Source organism: Hyaena hyaena, unplaced genomic scaffold (genome assembly GCF_003009895.1).
Source record: "Hyaena hyaena isolate Hyena2069 unplaced genomic scaffold, ASM300989v1 scaffold_155, whole genome shotgun sequence".
Lineage (NCBI taxonomy): Eukaryota > Metazoa > Chordata > Mammalia > Carnivora > Hyaenidae > Hyaena > Hyaena hyaena.
Window position 1 is genome coordinate 3,072,196 of NW_024080787.1, and position 16,708 is coordinate 3,088,903.

A 16,708-nucleotide genomic window follows, 5' to 3' on the forward strand; every position below is an offset into this window, starting at 1 on the left:
CCCCCACGTTGGGCTCTGTGCTGACAGCTCAGAGCCTGGAGCCTGTTTCAGATTCGGTGTCTCCCTCACTCTCTCTCTGCTCCTTCCCCACTCGCGCTGTCTCAAAAATGAATAAACATTTAAAAATAAATAAATATGGGGGCGCCTGGGTGGCTCAGTCGGTTAAGCGTCCGACTTGGGCTCAGGTCATGATCTCTCCGTTCGTGGGTTCGAGCCCCGCGTCAGGCTCTGTGCTCAGAGCCTAGGGCCTGTTTCAGATTCTGTGTCTCCCTCTCTCTCTGACCCTCCCCTGCTCACGCTGTCTCTGTCTCTCTCAGAAATAAATAAAACGTTAACAAAATTAAAAATAAATTAAAAAAAAACAAATACGTAAAGTTTAGTGAGGGTAGTGGAAGGGCAGTCCCGGCAAAGGGTAGCATGAGCTCAGGCTCTTCGATGTGAGAGTGAATCTCCCTGGAAGCTGCAAGGTCCCTGGACGATTGCTGTAGGAGCAGCTGGCAGAGAAGATCAGGAAAGACAAGTCCGGAGCAGATTTTCAGTGCCCTTCGGGGTCATCCTATGATTTTAGACTTACTTCTGGGCACACAAGAAGTCGGTTCTACGTCCTAAATGGCTTACCTTTTGTCTCCACTTCTCCCTCTCCGCTGTTCGTGTCCCGGTCCAGGCTGCCATCACCCCGTTCCTGGACAAATGCACCCGTCTCTAGTCTCTCAGCCCTCGTTTCTTGCCCCGTCCCCATCCGTTTCCACCCAGTAGCCAGGGCGTGCGAACTGACACAAGTGAGGCGTCTACACTGCTTAAGGCCCTTCGCGGGGGTTCCCAACGCATTTAAGCAAAGACCCCTCACTTCACGGCAGCCGGCAGGTCCGTCCTTCCCGGCGCCTGAACCTCCCCCTTTCCCCGCGGCCACAGCACCCAGGTCTGCGGTCGCCCCGCTGCTGCACCACGCGGGAGCCGCCCCGCCCTGGGTCCGGGGTAGGCGCACGCACACCTGAAGGACCCGGGAGGCTCCGGGGAGTGCGGTAGCGCCGCGGGCGCCCGCTGGGGAGGAGGCCGATGCAAACCCTGAGGCCACTTGACCCGGCGCAGCCCTGGGAGCCGAGACCGAGGGGAGCGGCCGCGACGGGGAGCCGGCCTGCGGGGGAGACGCGGGCCCCGCGCAGCCGCCCGGCGGTCAGGACTGCGGGGACCGAGGCGAGCTGCGGGAGGAGAGCGGACCCTTGAGAGGCGCCCAGCCAGGAGCCGCCACCGAGTGTCGGCGGGCGGGCCAGAGCGGCCGGGGCGAAGGGGGTGGGGCCGAGGGGAGGCGCGGCCTGGAGCCGCCGCGGGGCCGCCGCGGGCGAGCTGGAGCGGCGCGCGCCCGCTGCCTCCGGGGCGTGGGCACGGGTCCCCAGGGCCGGGAGCGCGGGCGGCCGCAGAGCTTGGGCGCAGGGTGAGGAAAGGTCTGTCGGGACGCGGCCGCCTAGCGCCCGCCCCGACAGAACTTGACACTCCCTGGGCCCGCGCGGGAGCCGTCCTCGGCGGGACCACTCCGGCGGGAAGCTCCAGGGGCTCCGCGTCCCTTCTCCGAGGCGCGTCACGCCGAGCTTTGCCCAAGCCTAGGAAGGGACTTAAATCTTTGCTTCCGGAAGTCCTGTTTTCCGGATTAGAGCTCCTCCGAGAAACTGCAGGGGCAGTCTTCCTAAACTCGAGCTGGACCCCTCCTAGGAGAGAGGGAGTCCCCTCCAGCGCAGCTCACCTTCGACGTAGGGACTCACACGCAGGTTCTAGCAGGCTTTCCTGCCTGGAGGGCAAGCGGCGATGGAGAGGCAAACACGACCCCACATTGTGTCCAAAAACATACCCGAGCATTTGAGAAATTTACCATTTTCTTCCCCTTCCCTTTTTTGCCTGCGGAAATCTGACCTGGGGCAGGTTTGGATGCTGGTGTGTTACCAGTTTTGATTTCTGACTATAGCTTCTGGGACATTTCATTGATAAATTGAGGATATTAACTGCAAGATTTGCCTGAATTTTTTGGTGGTCTGAGGGATTTTTTTAATCAACCATTTTGTCATTGTTGAGTTTACCTAGACCATTCCCACTGCCTCCTAACTGCATACATTAGGCAGCAAGCACATAGCTCCTCTGGGTAAAAAATACACATCAGACAGAATTATCAGTCTCCCTTTCAAGAATGGAAGTCAATTTTTAACCTAGAAGCGTTTGCAAGCTAGATTGAATGCTAAAAGGATAAATGCACTAATATTATTTGTAATGAATGCACTTTTGCTTTCATTCATCTTTCCATTTTTGAACTCCTGACACCCAAAAAAGTTAAGTCTCCTAGTGGTAACAAATTTGCTACTTTGTTTCCTGTAGCACACATTAGTAAGTTTTTACAAGACTTAGCTGTTTCAAATGCTTGTGAAACATTTACAAAAATTAGAAGTGTTAAAGCAGAGGGAATTTTGCACTTTCCAAAATTCCATCAGTTGACAGTGTAATGGTTCCTATAGTAAACTCTTCTTAAAAGGGCTGGGAGTACAAAACCTGGAAGTTCAGATTATGACATTGCGACCCATAAATTTCCTTACTGCAAGAAAAATTCTTAGTGATTTCTGACATGTTTTTCTGGGAAAAAAAAAGTTTAGAGTTTAACTGTTTCCTGTCTCTGTCCTTAAAAGCTTTGTCCTCAGTGATATCTGGCCTGCTGTTTTCTTCTTTTTTTTTTAAGAGTGAGCACACAAGAGAGCGTGTGCGCATGAGCAGGGCAAAGGGAGAGACTCTTCAGCAGGCTCCATGCTCAGAACAGTGCCTGATGTGGAGCTCGATCCCACAACTCTAGAATCACGACCTAAGCTGGAATCAAGAGACTGAACCACCCAGGCACCTCTGGCCTTGCTGCTCTTCATCTGCCTCTGCCAGGCTTTGTCACAGTGCTTAAATGTGTTACAATCCACCATCCAGGAGCCCTTCTGCTGGTCTTCTGTGCTACCTTTGCTACAAGGACTGTGACTATTGCTCAGGGTCAGTACATATCTCCCAGGTCTAGTTCGTATCCATGTGGGCTGAGAAAGCAAGGGTCTTTACTCCCCGGTGTCAGTCTTCCATGATCCTAAGAGCCAGTTTGGAGATTGTTCTGGTTTCTTTTTCAAGGACTAGTGGGTTAGAGTATAAACGTAAAATGTGTGTGCAACATAAAAGTATGAATGTAAAAAGCACACACAGCCCTTGCAGTGACTCATGGGAGCCTGCGCTAAGGACTCTGACCTGCTCTGTGATACGACAAAGGAAAGAACTCATCAGTCCTGCCTAGCAGTTAACAGACCGCTCCGTGAAATTTCTACCAGTGTGGCCTTAGGTTGGTAGCAGTGGTAGGTGGCTTAGAAGAAAGGCAGTCTTGCCAGTATTATCTGCCCACAGATGACACGAATAAACAAATACTTTCTATGTGCCAGATACAGAGCTGTATGTTTTACATGCAATATTCTGTGAGATCATTTCATTAAAACAGACAAGAACAGCTGTTTGTGAGTGTGCTGGAAGGGGAGCTAGCCTGGAGGCTGGGACTTGGGACTTTTCCAATCGGAAAATCTTTTTAGTGCCAGGAGCGAATTCCTGTGGGCCGTCACTGCTCTAGCCTGAAGCTGCAGTGCTCCCAGTAGGCACAAGAGCAGGTGGGCCACGTCAGAAGATCTTCATGGATGATATTATGGGGGAGAGGGGTAGAAGGGAGGGGTGCTCTCCATTCTCCCGAGACTTACAATCCACGTAAATTGCACTTTTTTTTTTTCTTTTAAGAGAGTGTACTGTGTGCACACATGGGGGAGGGGCAGAGGGACAGGGAGAGAACTTTAAGCAGGCTCCACAACCCCTTGGCTCTGGGATCATGATCCGACTGGAAATCACAAGTTGGTCGCTTAACCGACTCGGCCACCCAGGCACCCCAGTTGCAGTCTTAACCAGAGTGATCAGTAACATCAACCTGACATCACCCACCCATTTCTTGGCATCAGCAGCCAATCAGCCCTGTCCGGCTCTTAAAATGGTCCTAAATTAAGCTCTCAAATCTTCATACTCTCCCCTGCCCCTCAACCCCTGCACTACCCCTGGCCTCTTGTGGAGAAAGGAAGAGAAATAAGAAACTAAAATTTAAAAAAATTATCTCAGAAAACCACAGAAAAACTCCTACTACATTGAGGCAGGGCTGAGATAAGGCTGGTAAGGAAATGGGGGGAAGGGGTAGGCAGGGTTGCGTCCCTCACTTAAAATCGATAAATCTGATAGCCAGTTGCCAGGTAACGTTCCATCTTTCTCTCCCAGAGCAGTTAGCTGTCTTCCTCCCGGGCCACATCCTGAGAGGTTTTCCTGGCATTAGAATTTCCTACTCCTCGAATACTTCTGGTATTCTACCTCTTTCTTACGATAACACATTCCTAGAATTCCCCATTCTAAAACAGAATGCTTTCCCCTAAAAAGATTTGCCCTCCCCTTATCTTCCCTCCATGGGGAAGACATGCTGTCTCTGGAGAGCCAGATTTTCCTTCAGCTTCGTCACAAAAAAGTAAACACTCTCAACAAAGAGTCAAAGACAATTTTACTGCTGTCCCCCACAGAAAAGAAACCTAGAAGGCCCTTATGACAACATGACCCCAACTGCCACCAGGCTTGACCCTTTGTTACCACAAAGCAGTCCTCACTGGAGCTGGCCAGGGCCACACCCCACCTCAGCTGTCCTCGGCCAACCTCATCAGAACCTTCTTGATGGACCCAGGAAGACAGAAAAAGCAGGTCCTCTAGCCAAAGCAGAGAGGAGACAAACCAACACTGGAGGCCAAGACGAAAGGTCCTCAATGAAAAGTCAGACACTTTCGTATTTCCTGAAGATATTTATTACCATCCAAACATATTTTCAACAAGGAAAAGCATGATCCCTAGTTTCCCCAGAATCCACACTTGCAAAGCCGCCCAGGGAACCATCTTTCACAGAACCCCGTGAAGACTCCAGAGCTCTGTTTCTTTCTCGGACAGAGCAGGGATTCAGTCTTCACCTCTGCCAGCGTAAGCGAATTCACAGTCTGGCTTCCTCTGCCAATACCTGTGCGGAACTGCGAACTCCATCTTACTACTTCCCTCAGGTCTCTGGTTCCTCTTGGTCTGAGATGACATTTACATGCGTGGCCTGGGCATGAGCCCTCCCATCAGAGAGGCGCTGTGGTGGCAGCCCCAGACTGGCTTCCCAGCCAGGGCTTTCAGGGGAGCTGCAACTCACCAACCAGTCTTCCGTTGCCATGAGCTGGTTTCCCAGAACGCTCTGCCCTTCTTTGGTCCCAAGGGCCCCAGGAACCCAAATGCCCCTGCTGAACATTCCAAGTGAGGAAGCAGTACTGGAAAGTCACATGGACCCCCACAGCTGCTGGGACGGACAATGGACCCGGTAAGGCACCCAAACCACAACCCGCCTAAGTATACCAAGGCAGTCAGTGTACCCTGCAACAAGAGACTTCACAGAGAACTCTGTCCTGAGCAGGTCGCCTCAGACTTGACACCCTCAATAGTTCAGACAGAATTCTGTTCTAGTTCTATGCTAATCCTTTGCTGCCGCTGCACCTCCCTCACAGTGACCCCCACCTTGTTCCTCTTTATGGTAATTACCGTAAAAACAGATGATTTGGTCGGCTGGGGAATTGGCAAAGAATTCCCGCTGTTAACAGGACCCTCTGAGTGTGCAACCTTATATGGGCTAGAAAGAAATGCCGTTGCTTCTATCCCGTGTGAGTTCTCTGGTGACTCATAAGGCGTGAACTCCGAGAAAAGCTCTCTCCACATTCAGAACATTTATAGGGTCTCTCTCCTGTATGGGTTCTCAGATGACGAATGCGATTGGAGCTGTGAGAAAAACTGTCTCCACACTCATGACAGGTATAGGGTTTCTCTCCCGTGTGAATTCTCTGGTGCCTGATTAAGTTGGATCTATGAGAGAAGTTTTCCCCGCAAAGGTTACACTTATACGGCTTCTCCCCCGTGTGTGTTCTCTGATGTCTGGTGAGGTGCATGCCCTGCCGGAAGCTTTTCCCACAAGTCAGACATTCAAAGAGTTTTTTCTCTGCCTTGTGGGTTCCATGATTGGTAAGAAAGAGGGTGCTGCCACTCACTGCGTCCCCACACTCAGAGAAGGGGTAAAGCCTCTCTTTCTCGTGAGTTCTTTCATGTATGACAAGGTGTGAACTGCGAGAGAAACTTTTCCCACACTCAGCACACTTATAAGGTCTCTCTCCTGTGTGAATCCTCTGGTGCCTAAGGAGGTTGGAACTATGAGCAAAGATCTCCCCACACTCGGGGCACTTGTAGGGCTTCTCGCCCGTGTGTGTCCTCTGGTGCCTGTGAAGGTTTGAGTTGCAAGAGAAGCTTTTTCCGCATACGTTACATTGATAGGGTTTCTCCCCGGTGTGGGTACGCTGATGGCGTGTCAGGTGGGTATTTTGACTGAAGCTCTTTCCACATTCCAGGCACTTATGGGCCTCCTCTCCCAAGTGTGCTCTGTGTAGTGACAGAAAGTGTGGGTTCCCACCAAAGATTTCGCCACACTCCACACCCACACACAGTCTCTCTGCTGCATGTATTCTCTGGTGCCTAATTAGGTTCGAGTTGTTAGAGAAATTTTTGCCACACAAGGGACATAAGTGGAGCTTCTTCGGCTGCAATTCCTTTGGCCGCCCCTGTTCTCTGCAACTTGTGGCCCCCACTAAGGACGGCTCCATCCCTTCCTCTCGAGGAGGCTCCCAACGCCCTTCTGCCCTGTCCCGACGCCTTCCCTGCTCAGGACTCCAGGGTACCTCCCCTCTGGCCTGGCCAGGCAGCAGTGCCTGTGGGTGGATGCTCTCGGGGGAAATGGATTGAGCACTTTCTTCCTGGTTCTCAAACTTCTCTTCTCCTGGCAGAGCAAGAGAAACCAAACCCCTACATTATTCCTACACAAGACAAAAGGAAATCCCATGTATCTGCTACTCCCTGTAGGGCAGAAGTCCAGAAATGCTGGTTCTATCTCAGTTTCCCATTTTCCCCATGTAGGCAGAGTACCCTAGAGAGGAGAGATGGGCCATCGCAAAGGCACCAGAGCTCAGAGCAGTGCTGAATTCGCGCGTACAGGCCCCCAACTCCCTCTACAACTGAGCCTCTGGCTTCTGCCCTGTGGAAATGGGTGGGGTGGGGCAGGGCTGGGACTAGGGTGGACCCCAGGAGTGAATGCCCCTTACATCCTGCACCCTGGGATGGAAGTGGGCACACGGGAAGCACTGCATCTTCCTGGCAGCGGTGATGGGCTAACCCTCCACCCCAGTCCTTAAAGGCTTCCCTCCCAACAGTGGGAGTGTAGCTGGGCAAGCTACTCATCTTCATTCCTTCTTACCTGGAGCTGGGCCTCTGGGACTCAGGCCTTCCTTGCAAGTCTGAACACTGGGGTCCCATGGCTTTCCTCCTTGTTCCACCTGGGTATTTAGGGCCTCCTGACTGGGAACCTGAGACTCTGTTCACAATGAAAGAAAGAGAGGTCTATGTCACCACTCTCCTCTACCAGGCAAAAGAAACAAAGATAATCTTGTCCCCTGTGCTTAGTGGACATATCCACAGACGGCACAATAAATAAGTCTGACAGTACACTAAACTGTTCCCAGTGGTTGCCTCTAGAAAAAGAAATTGGAGAAGAGAGACTATGGTTTTCTTTTTACACTTTTGCAGTACTTGGGATATTCTGCAATAAGGATATACACTTTTGTAATTAAAACAACCAAACATAATTAGAATGATCAGTTTTTGATGAATTAGTTTATATTATAAAAGAGCCCAGACTCTCACAGATAAATATAAGCTTGAACTACAATGCACTAGACATCTCCAGGATAAAATATAATGTGATGGACAATCAAAAAGAAATCTGGGGCTCTCAGACAACCCGGAGGTTAAAACCCAGGAGCGCCCTTCCTGTGCAATGCTAAACCTAAAACCTCACACCAATCCTGGAAAACATGCACTTTAAAACAGTTTACTTCCAAGAACTGATGATCCAAACTTGTCTTCGTACGTAGCACTCAGTGAGAGCCAGGCTCAGCTTAGGGCAGTGATGGAGAGCCTGGAGAAGGTCCCAGTGAAGGGAACCAAACCCAGCGGTTACCTCTATGCAATTAGTGCAAGGGAGCTGATAACTGTGCCTCTCTTTACAAACAAGGGATGTATGAAAACAAAGCATGTGTGACTCTTTTCTACCATGTGTCAGTATGGCTATAGTCATAACGTACACAGAATTGTTTTATGTTATTTAAGACTTCCCACAGCTTTTTATTGTAAGAATTTTCCTACATCCCAAGTTGAAGGAATTATATGTCTGTACACTCTCTACCCAAATCCAACCATCAGTTTTTTGTCACATTTCATAGGCATCATTTTTAATCTCTGCGTAACAGTTCAACACATAGATTCATCTTAATTTATTTATCCCATTACGTATATAAGTATATATGTGTGTGTGTGTGTGTGTGTGTGTGTGTGTGTGTGTATGTATACGTGGGGGGGGGGGGGTTCAAATTCCCCAAAGGCCTTCCCCCCGTTCCTGAATTTTTAAGGGCTGGGATAGCTGCTAAGCTGGAATGTTGATCCCAGTGCCCCCTGAAAGTTGGAGAAGGGCCTAGAAGTACTAATGAAGCATAGAAAATAGGAGTGAGACCAAAAGAATAAGCATCTCAAAATTGCAAGGCATCAAGAATGGAGAATGTGTGCAATGGGGGGGGGGTGGGGGAGGCTGAACAGAGAGTGTGTGTGATGGGGGTGGGGTGGGGAGGAGGCTGTCAGTGGATTTGATTTGTTCTGCCCTGGGAAGTCCATTAAAACTGACACTCCCTGCCTTCGGCTCTGGCAGCTGGGGGCCGTTAAGTTTGCCAACTGTGCCAAATGGCAGATATTTAATGGATCCTCATCCAGGGTGCTTTAGAAAAAGGGAGGTCTTCTAGCAAAACTCAGAACTTAAGTCCAGGAGGTGAGTGGCGAAGGGACAGGCCCCTGGTCAGTAACAGCTCAGTCTTCATCCCTGGAAAAGAAGTCCTTACCCAGTGAGTCCACATTCTCATAACTCTCCTGCACCGTGTCCCTGGAGAGGGCCCTCTTACTAGGATCCTGATGCCCCCACTCCTCCTGGGAGATGTACATAGCCACGTCCTCTAAGCTCTCAGGCAACTGAAACAGCACAAGATCTCCTTTAGCCCCTGAGGCACCAAGAACAATTCAAGCAGAATCATGAGTTACAGGGGCAAAACCCAGGGTGCCAAGGACACATTTCATGGGGGAGAAGGGTGCCAGGCCCACAAGTGAGGTGTGGAGGAAATAAATAAAGAAGGCGGGGAGGCTGCACATGGCGAGGGCGAAAGGATCCTCTCCAAGAGCAAAAGACCCTGTCCCCACAAGAACAACTGGGGGGAGGGGTGCTGGGGGAGACAATGAGAACTTCCACATCACCTGGGGCCCGGTCATTTCCTTGTCTTCCATGTTTCCTTCAGCAGGAAAGAGAGAAAGCCAGGGAGCAGACAATGCTGAAGGTGACAGAAATCATGGTGAGAATGGCATTTGTAATTCTTGGGAACCCAAGGATTATTCCAACACGGTATCCATTCCCCAACACCCAGTCTCTGCTCAGGATTGAACAATGAGCAAAAGAAGGCAACAGAGGCATAATAAAGCGACATCCGGAATGGCAGGGTGCGGGTAAAGAACACCAGTCACCTTCCCTGCTGGCCTGCAGCACTCAAGTCCTCAATGATTCAAAGCTCTAAATGTCTCTGTTCTGCATCCACAAGGGTTTACTTAAAGATCCCCCTCCCTCCTCCCATCTCCAACAGAACCCAAGCCACCACTTTAGGTCTTTCACTCCACAAACCCGGAGACCAGAAATTCCCTCACCTAGGCAGTGGTACTCCACCTGCTGGTGTCAGGGGGCAACCCGACGCCCCTCCTCCCTCCCCCCAGCCAACTGTTCCTCACCCCTCTCCTTTACAGCCTGGGGGTCCCTTTTGGGGCTGGGGCCTAGCAGCTCCTGCAGCCTGGGGCCAGGGCTTCGCTCAGTCTCCATTGGCTCCAGCTTGAAGCTCGGTGACTCTCGTGCTGTTTCCAGAGGCAAAGGCTCCTCCAAAAGCACTTCTGTTCCCCGCCTATGGTTTGTGACCTGGGAACCAACCCACATCACTCATCATCATAACAGGGCCCGATAGGGAGGGAAATTAATACAGAATTCTGAGGGCAAGCCTTCAGCAGAGAACCACCAACGATCCCTTTGGATCCAGCAAGAAAGAAGGATGGTTTATACTTAAAGCTCTTCTGATCCCATGTGTATTGGAAAAATTGGAGAGGAGAATGTCCGCTCCTTGTGCACACCTTCCCACAAAGCTCTGACCGCCCGCCCCCCCAATCCCCGCCCCAATTTTATCTACAGGCTTCCATTCCTCACTCCAGGATAAATTAAACTTGAGTGACCCCGGGGGGCACAAACGCCTTCAGAGCCTCAGTGCCAAACTATTTTTCTAAATCTACAGTTAACCCTACCTAGCTCCGCAGAGGAGACCAGACTGCTGAGTCTAACCTAACAACAGCTAAAGGCCGTTAAGCACCATTAGCCAGCAGTGTAATGAAAACTGCATGATGCTCTACCCGCAACTCTCAAAACAACCCTAGGAAGATATTTTCTCATTCTCGCTTTACTAAGTGGCAAATCTGAAGCCTAAAGAAATTAAGTAATTTTCCCAAAGTCTCAAAACTACTACGGAGCAGAGTGAGGATTTGAACCCTGAGAATTAACTCCGGGGTCACACTGGTGCAGAACCCGTGCCTCCATGCGGAAATAGGGCAGTCTTCAGAGGAACCTGGAGAACGAGTCTTCCTACTAAACTATAAAAAGACCTCTTGCCCGTGTGAAGTCTACTCAGGGGGCCAAGTAAATAGGGATGGAGAACAGGGCCGCCGCGATGTCCCAGTCCTCGGGGCCAAACGAACCGCAGATACAACAGCTCTTTCTCTCACCTGTAGCCTCAGCCTCCCGAGCTCTCGCTGCATGCTCTCCACAAGGGTGACCGCTTCCTCGCCGCTCTCCGGATGCAGCTCCTGCACCCTGCTCTGGATCTCCTGGGGCAGGATGGTCAGGAACTGCTCCAGGACCAGTAGCTCCAGGATTTGCTCCTTGGTGCGCATTTCAGGCCGGAGCCACTCATGGCAAAGCTCCTGGAGCCGGCTGAGGGCTTCCCGGGGCCCAGCGGCCTCTTGGAAGCGGAACCTTCTGAAGCGTAAGTGGGAGGCCTCAGGGCTGGGCCCTGGATCTGGCGGCGGCAGCTCCTGGCTCCAGGCGCAGTCCTCCTCCAGTTTCACTATCAGGAGCCCTTCCCGGTCTTGGGAGCTCGGGCCCGACGCCATCCTCAGGCCCCCCGGGGCACCCTGGCCCCGAAACCAGTGCACCCGCCCAAGAAGGCTCCGCGGGCCCCACGGAGCCCAGCCCCAGCCCGGGCGCAGCCGGCTACGGTGCCTTGGCCTCAGTCGATCACGGGCGCCGTCGCGCCGCCCCCCTGTCCAGGAACCGGCCAAACCTCCCCAGGGCAGGACCCGGACGCCGCGCTTGTACACTCCTCTCCCGCTCGCACAAGCCTAGGAGCTCGGCTTCACGCCGGAAGTCCCAGCGCGCGTTAGGCGTCCGCAGCCAACGGCGCAGGCTCGGGACCAACTTCCGGATCACGATCTGCGAATTCTAGTGCCTATTGGGTCAGGTGTCGCCACAGACTCACCGCCGACCAACCAGAGAGGAAGAGTTGTCTGAGGGGACGGGATGAGCGACAGCCCAATTGGAGACGAGAGGCGGGGCAGCTAAGTTTAGAGGAAAACAAGCCTAAGGCGGGCGGGACCGGCCGACTACCTGGTCAGAATTCCCAGAAAGCTTACTAAAGTGAAAACCCCGAATCACGCGAAATCCAGCGCGTCAGTGTCGGGCAGGACCAAACAATCCAAATTGTTAACAAGCTCTTCCCCCTCAAACAAGCTTGAAAATCACTGTCCCGGTCACAACGGGTTTAAAGGCAGTCCCCACTTGCTCTGGTTACTCGGAGCTGCAGGGGAGAGCCCCTCGGTCCCTGAGCCCTCGGAAGCACGGAAGCCAGGGTCCTCTCCGCCGCTTCTCTGCGCCGGAAAGGAGGGCGGGAAGCGGCGAACCAGCCCGGGTCCTCGTCGCCGAGGGGTTTGCCGGGAGTTGTAGTCTGTTGTGCGGCCCGCGCCTGCGCCGAGACAGGTGCCGGGAGGAAGGGCGGGGAGCCACGCGCTGCGGCGGTGCTTCCGGCACGCTGCTGGGGCCGTGGGGCTGGGAGCACTCTGCAGTCCCTTGCCCCGTCAGGGTCCAGCTCCTGGAGGCTGGACGTCCCCGAGGGCTCCTGGGGACCCAGGACGTGCTGCTTATAGTCCACTTCTGCGAGGGCAGAATTGTTATTCAGCTCCTTCCTAGGTCTTGTAATGAAGCTTGTGAACCTCCCTGCGAGCGGGGAACGGAAGGAAACCCGGGGAGTCGGCTCAGCTCCTCCCTTACCTCTAGCGACAGTCGGGCCCGTGGGCTCCGGAGATAAGAGCGTCGCAGGAGTGAATCGTGAAAACCAGTAACCTTTTACTGAGCGCCTGCCTAATGGAGCTGGAGCCTCACAGCACTCAAAACTGTAGGACATAGATGCTGTTATCATCCCCATGGAACAGATAACGGCACCGAATGTCAGCTAACGCCCTTGTCCAGGGTCGCACAACTAGTCTGTCGCTAAAGTTCAGGCTGCCGTAATAGTAAAAAGGGTGATGTGAGGACCGGCTTTGGACGACTGGGTGGAGGGAGTCCTGACTATTTTGTGTTTTTTCTGGTTCCGCTCGAGGGAAAGAGGTCCATAGCTGTTGTGGCAAATGTGACCTCAGCAGCCTCAGCACACACGCAGAAACCCTTCTCAGAACCCCTTGCTGAGACATGTGACCTCAGAGTCCTCTAAGGCCATTTTCATGTTTTCCACATATTTCAGGAGATTACAGATTCTAACCTAATATCACTTCGCTGGCATTTACTACTTCATCTCAGACAAGTTACTCAATCTCACTGACCACCAAACTTCAGTTCCCTTATCTGTTTTGAGGAGATAACACTATCTTCACCTTATAATATTCAGTGAGGATTAAATGAGCTACGTGTAGGATGCTTAGAACGGTACCTGGCAATATAAACTCAGTGAATATTAACGGTTACTAATACACAGTAAATTCCCGAAGTCTCACCCTATATCATAGAAAAGCCGCTTGGATTTTTATTGCAGGATATGGGAACACGAAAATGTTTGCAAAACTACACATACCCTGAGATGGGAAGAACGAATCATCTGCTAGATTTAGGTTACTAATGGGGACTTGAAGCAAGATGGACTGTTACTCAAAATTACTGTTAGTATTCTGTTTCTTTGAGGTATCTATATTCAGACATAGAAAATAGCTGGTATGTTACTAGGAGTGGGGTCACAGGTCAGTAGATCTGCAGGGGGTCATTGGGGCAGGAGTTCTTAACTCCATGAAATTGTAGAGCAGCACTGTACACTTAACTTGCTGGGATGCTGAAATGCAGCTGAAATGCACTCGTGCTGCTAAGTGCCACCTAGTGGCTACTGTATTGGCCAGCACAGTTCTAGAGGGTCACATAAATGGATTTGGAGAGCTTTTAAACTTTTTGATACTTTATGCAATACTGCATGTATATGTGTATTTTCTAGGAAGCAAATCCATGGCTTCCATCAAGTTCTGAAAACCTCCAAAAAGATGAAAAGAACTAGTTTAGGTCTTCGGTGAAAAGTGAGTTAAGGGAAGTAAGTGTGCCTCTGGTAACCATTACTGATTCTACTTCCTTCTATTTTCTTGTCCTCAGCTATAGGTGGCTCCCTGACTATTACAAAGACACATTTGAATCTCAGACAAAGAACTCCTACTAATCCTGGTCTTAGCTCTCATGGTCAGTAGATTCTGCCTCTGGAGCTGCTTTCAGGCCTTCCTTAGGCCTTCTAGATTCCCTTGCACTCAGGCGGGGCAGCTGTCTGTGTGTGGTCTGCCAACCGGTATCTGATGAAGCACCCAGTGTTAAGACTTTCCAGTCTCTGCCTGTTGGTGAGGGAGCAGACAGATAAGCAGCTCCTGGCAGTCTGACATGCTTCTTTCCCTGCCTCTCACCTGAGGGTACCCTGGCCTCCAGGCTTCTGCCACCCTAAGCCTCTGCTTGCTATCTGCCACTCTCCCTGGCTTTGGTCTCATCCCACTTTCCTGGACTAGAGCTTTCCTGTGATCTATGGCTCAGGGTTTGCTTTTATGAATACCAAATTACTCTTTGATCTTACTCTTAGCTTTGAAGTCCAATCATAAAACACTGACTTTAAATGGCATTTCATATGAAATGCATTTTCCTTGTATTCTGAAATAGGTCACTTCTCTCTGTGAATATAAGTTAAGGCATTTTGCTCCACTTCCTATATTTTGGTAAAATGTTCTAGAATTTCCTTTTTTTTCAGATTAACATTAGCCAAACTAACTTGCTAATATTGTTTGGTAATGTTAGTATTTAAGCATTTTCAAATGACTATTTACCAATTCACATTTTATTGCAAAGCAATAAACTTTGTCAAGGGTGAGGAGGGGAGGAAGGCACAGAAGGAGGGTGCGCGCCACAGCTGCTCTCAACGAGGGAGGGAGTGCTAGGACGGAGCAGGGAAAGGAGCTGGGCACGATGGCACCAGCTGTCTCAGCACTGCCAGAAACACGGGTAGAGAGTTGTTTCAGTTAACTTCAAGATAACTCCCTTCTAGGCTTCAGCTAGAAGAAATGTGTAAAGACACCAATTGCCAGTCACCAGCCAACCCAGTTCACATATCAATTTTCATTGGAAAAATCTCTTAAATGAAACCAGGACACAGTTCCCATTCCCACTTTTACCGCTTTTTCTCTCTTGGGACTCAGTAAGAAAATGTTTCTCAGCTTTGACACACTCAGAATTTTAGGAAGATTGACATCACACTTCAGTCCTAACTTTGATAATTCTTTTATCAAAATTTTCAAAGATACGGTAAAACTAAAAATTTAGTACATTGATTCTTTTAAGTTTGTTTATTTTGAGAGAGAGAGTAGGGGAGGAGCAGAGAGAGAAAATCCCAAGCAGGCTCTGCGCTGTCAGCACAGAGCCAGATGCAGGGCTCAATCCCACAAACAATGAGATAATGACCGGAGCCTAAACCAAGAGTCTGCTACTTAACCAACTGAGCCATTCAGGCACCCCTAGTGCATTGATTTTAACACAGAACTAATTCACTCCTTGTTCACAGACTGGAGGACAATAGCCTTTAACGGAGCACAAAAGGAGTTTCCCCTCATTTTTTTTTTTTTTTTATATTGAAATACTGCTGACAGAGGCTTTAGGTGAAATCATCCTAACTGAGGAAATGGATACAGAGAGGCCACCTGGCCCTGAAATCACCCTCCCAATCAGTGGTCAGCCAAACTCTCGTGCTTCCAGTCTGTTTTGTGGCCAGGATATCCAGTACCAAAGCCTGGCCTGAGCTTCCCAGTGGAGCACAGAGAAGAGCCATGGGTGAAGGGACTGCATAATTTGAAAGAAACAAAGATTTGGCTTCAAGATGAGGTAAGTGTTCACTGGATTCAAGGGAAGAAAGAAAAGAAAGCTTCAGACTTAATTGATGTAAAAAGCTTGGAGATATATTTAGGACTTTCTATCCCATTACTGGCTTAATAAAACCCTTTTCTCACCCTCACTTTCTTTCCCCTGGGGACACGGGGACATTTTAAACTTCCATGTCTTCTCTCAGGTTTTAAGATCAGGAGAGAAGATGAAGCTTCTTCAAAGCAGAAAGAAAACTGGAAACTCTACATCCAATCACTGTGACTTCAGAGGGGAATGCTCTCTAAGGGTCTACTTTACAAAAAAGACTATAAACCTTTAGAAAGCCCATGTGGAAATCCCAAGACTCAACAGAACTTACCGAGCATCCAACCCCTCTCTAGGAAGAAAACCCTGAGAACTCCAACCTGGAAGAACCTCTCCACATCAGATTCCCTGGGCACCATGGGACTCATTCAGGAAAAGAACCTCACCAGTGCCCCCACTGTGGGCAAAGCTCCCTTCTTTGACCTTTATGAACACTAACATCTCCCAACAGGGGAGGGACCCCATGAATGTACTGCATTTTATGGAAAGCAATGTGAACGTGTGTTTTAAGAATCTTAAAATTTTGGGGCACCTGGGTGGCTCAGTCGGTTAAGTGCTTTGTATCAGCTCAGGTCATGGTCTTGCAGTCGTGAGATTGAGCCTTGAGTCAGGTTCCATGCTAAGCGTGGAGCCTGCTTGGGATTCTCCCACTTCTGGTCTGTGGTCTCTGTCCCTCCCCCACTCATGCTCTCTTTCTCTCTCAAAATAAATAGTTAAACTTTAACGAATCTTAAAATGTTTCTCCTCTTCATTTTTTAAAAAGTTTATTTATTCATTTTTGAGACAGCAAGCGAGTGGGGAGGGGCAGAGAGAGAGAGAGAGAGAGAGAGGGAGAAAGAGTCCCAAGCAGGCTCCGCACTGCCAGGTGGAGCCTGATACAGGGCTTGAACCCATGAACTCCAAGATCTGAACTCAGACGCTTAACTGACT

General features: G+C 50.3%; 1 protein-coding gene and 1 long non-coding RNA gene across 2 annotated transcripts; one reads left to right on the top strand and one right to left on the bottom strand.

The window, feature by feature from the left end:
- Nucleotides 1–4,851: 4,851 nt before the first annotated feature.
- On the bottom strand, nucleotides 4,852–11,654 carry ZNF263 (zinc finger protein 263). The gene is made up of 6 exons (XM_039239304.1): nucleotides 11,041–11,654; nucleotides 10,009–10,189; nucleotides 9,487–9,560; nucleotides 9,081–9,207; nucleotides 7,391–7,507; nucleotides 4,852–6,916 (listed from the first exon to the last, which is right to left on the bottom strand). The coding sequence occupies exons 1-6, from the start codon at nucleotides 11,425–11,427 to the stop codon at nucleotides 5,748–5,750; spliced, it is 2,055 nt and encodes a 684-aa protein (XP_039095235.1). The 5' UTR covers nucleotides 11,428–11,654; the 3' UTR covers nucleotides 4,852–5,747.
- A 221-nt stretch (nucleotides 11,655–11,875) lies between these two features.
- On the top strand, nucleotides 11,876–16,331 carry LOC120236481. Its single transcript, XR_005529682.1, has 3 exons — nucleotides 11,876–11,923; nucleotides 15,378–15,694; nucleotides 15,879–16,331. It is a non-coding gene; the product is annotated as an uncharacterized LOC120236481 (long non-coding RNA).
- The last annotated feature ends 377 nt before the right edge of the window (nucleotides 16,332–16,708 follow it).

Excerpts from the sequence above, each read along its gene's own strand:
- ZNF263 (XM_039239304.1), bottom strand. The coding sequence starts at position 11,427 with ATGGCGTCGGGCCCGAGCTCCCAAGACCGGGAAGGGCTCCTGATAGTG. Across the intron at positions 9,561-10,008 it reads CCAGGCTGTAAAGGAGAGGG|CATTGTCTGCTCCCTGGCTT; the intron begins GTGAGGAACAGT and ends TGTCACCTTCAG. Across the intron at positions 7,508-9,080 it reads TGAGAATGTGGACTCACTGG|AGTCTCAGGTTCCCAGTCAG; the intron begins GTAAGGACTTCT and ends CATTGTGAACAG.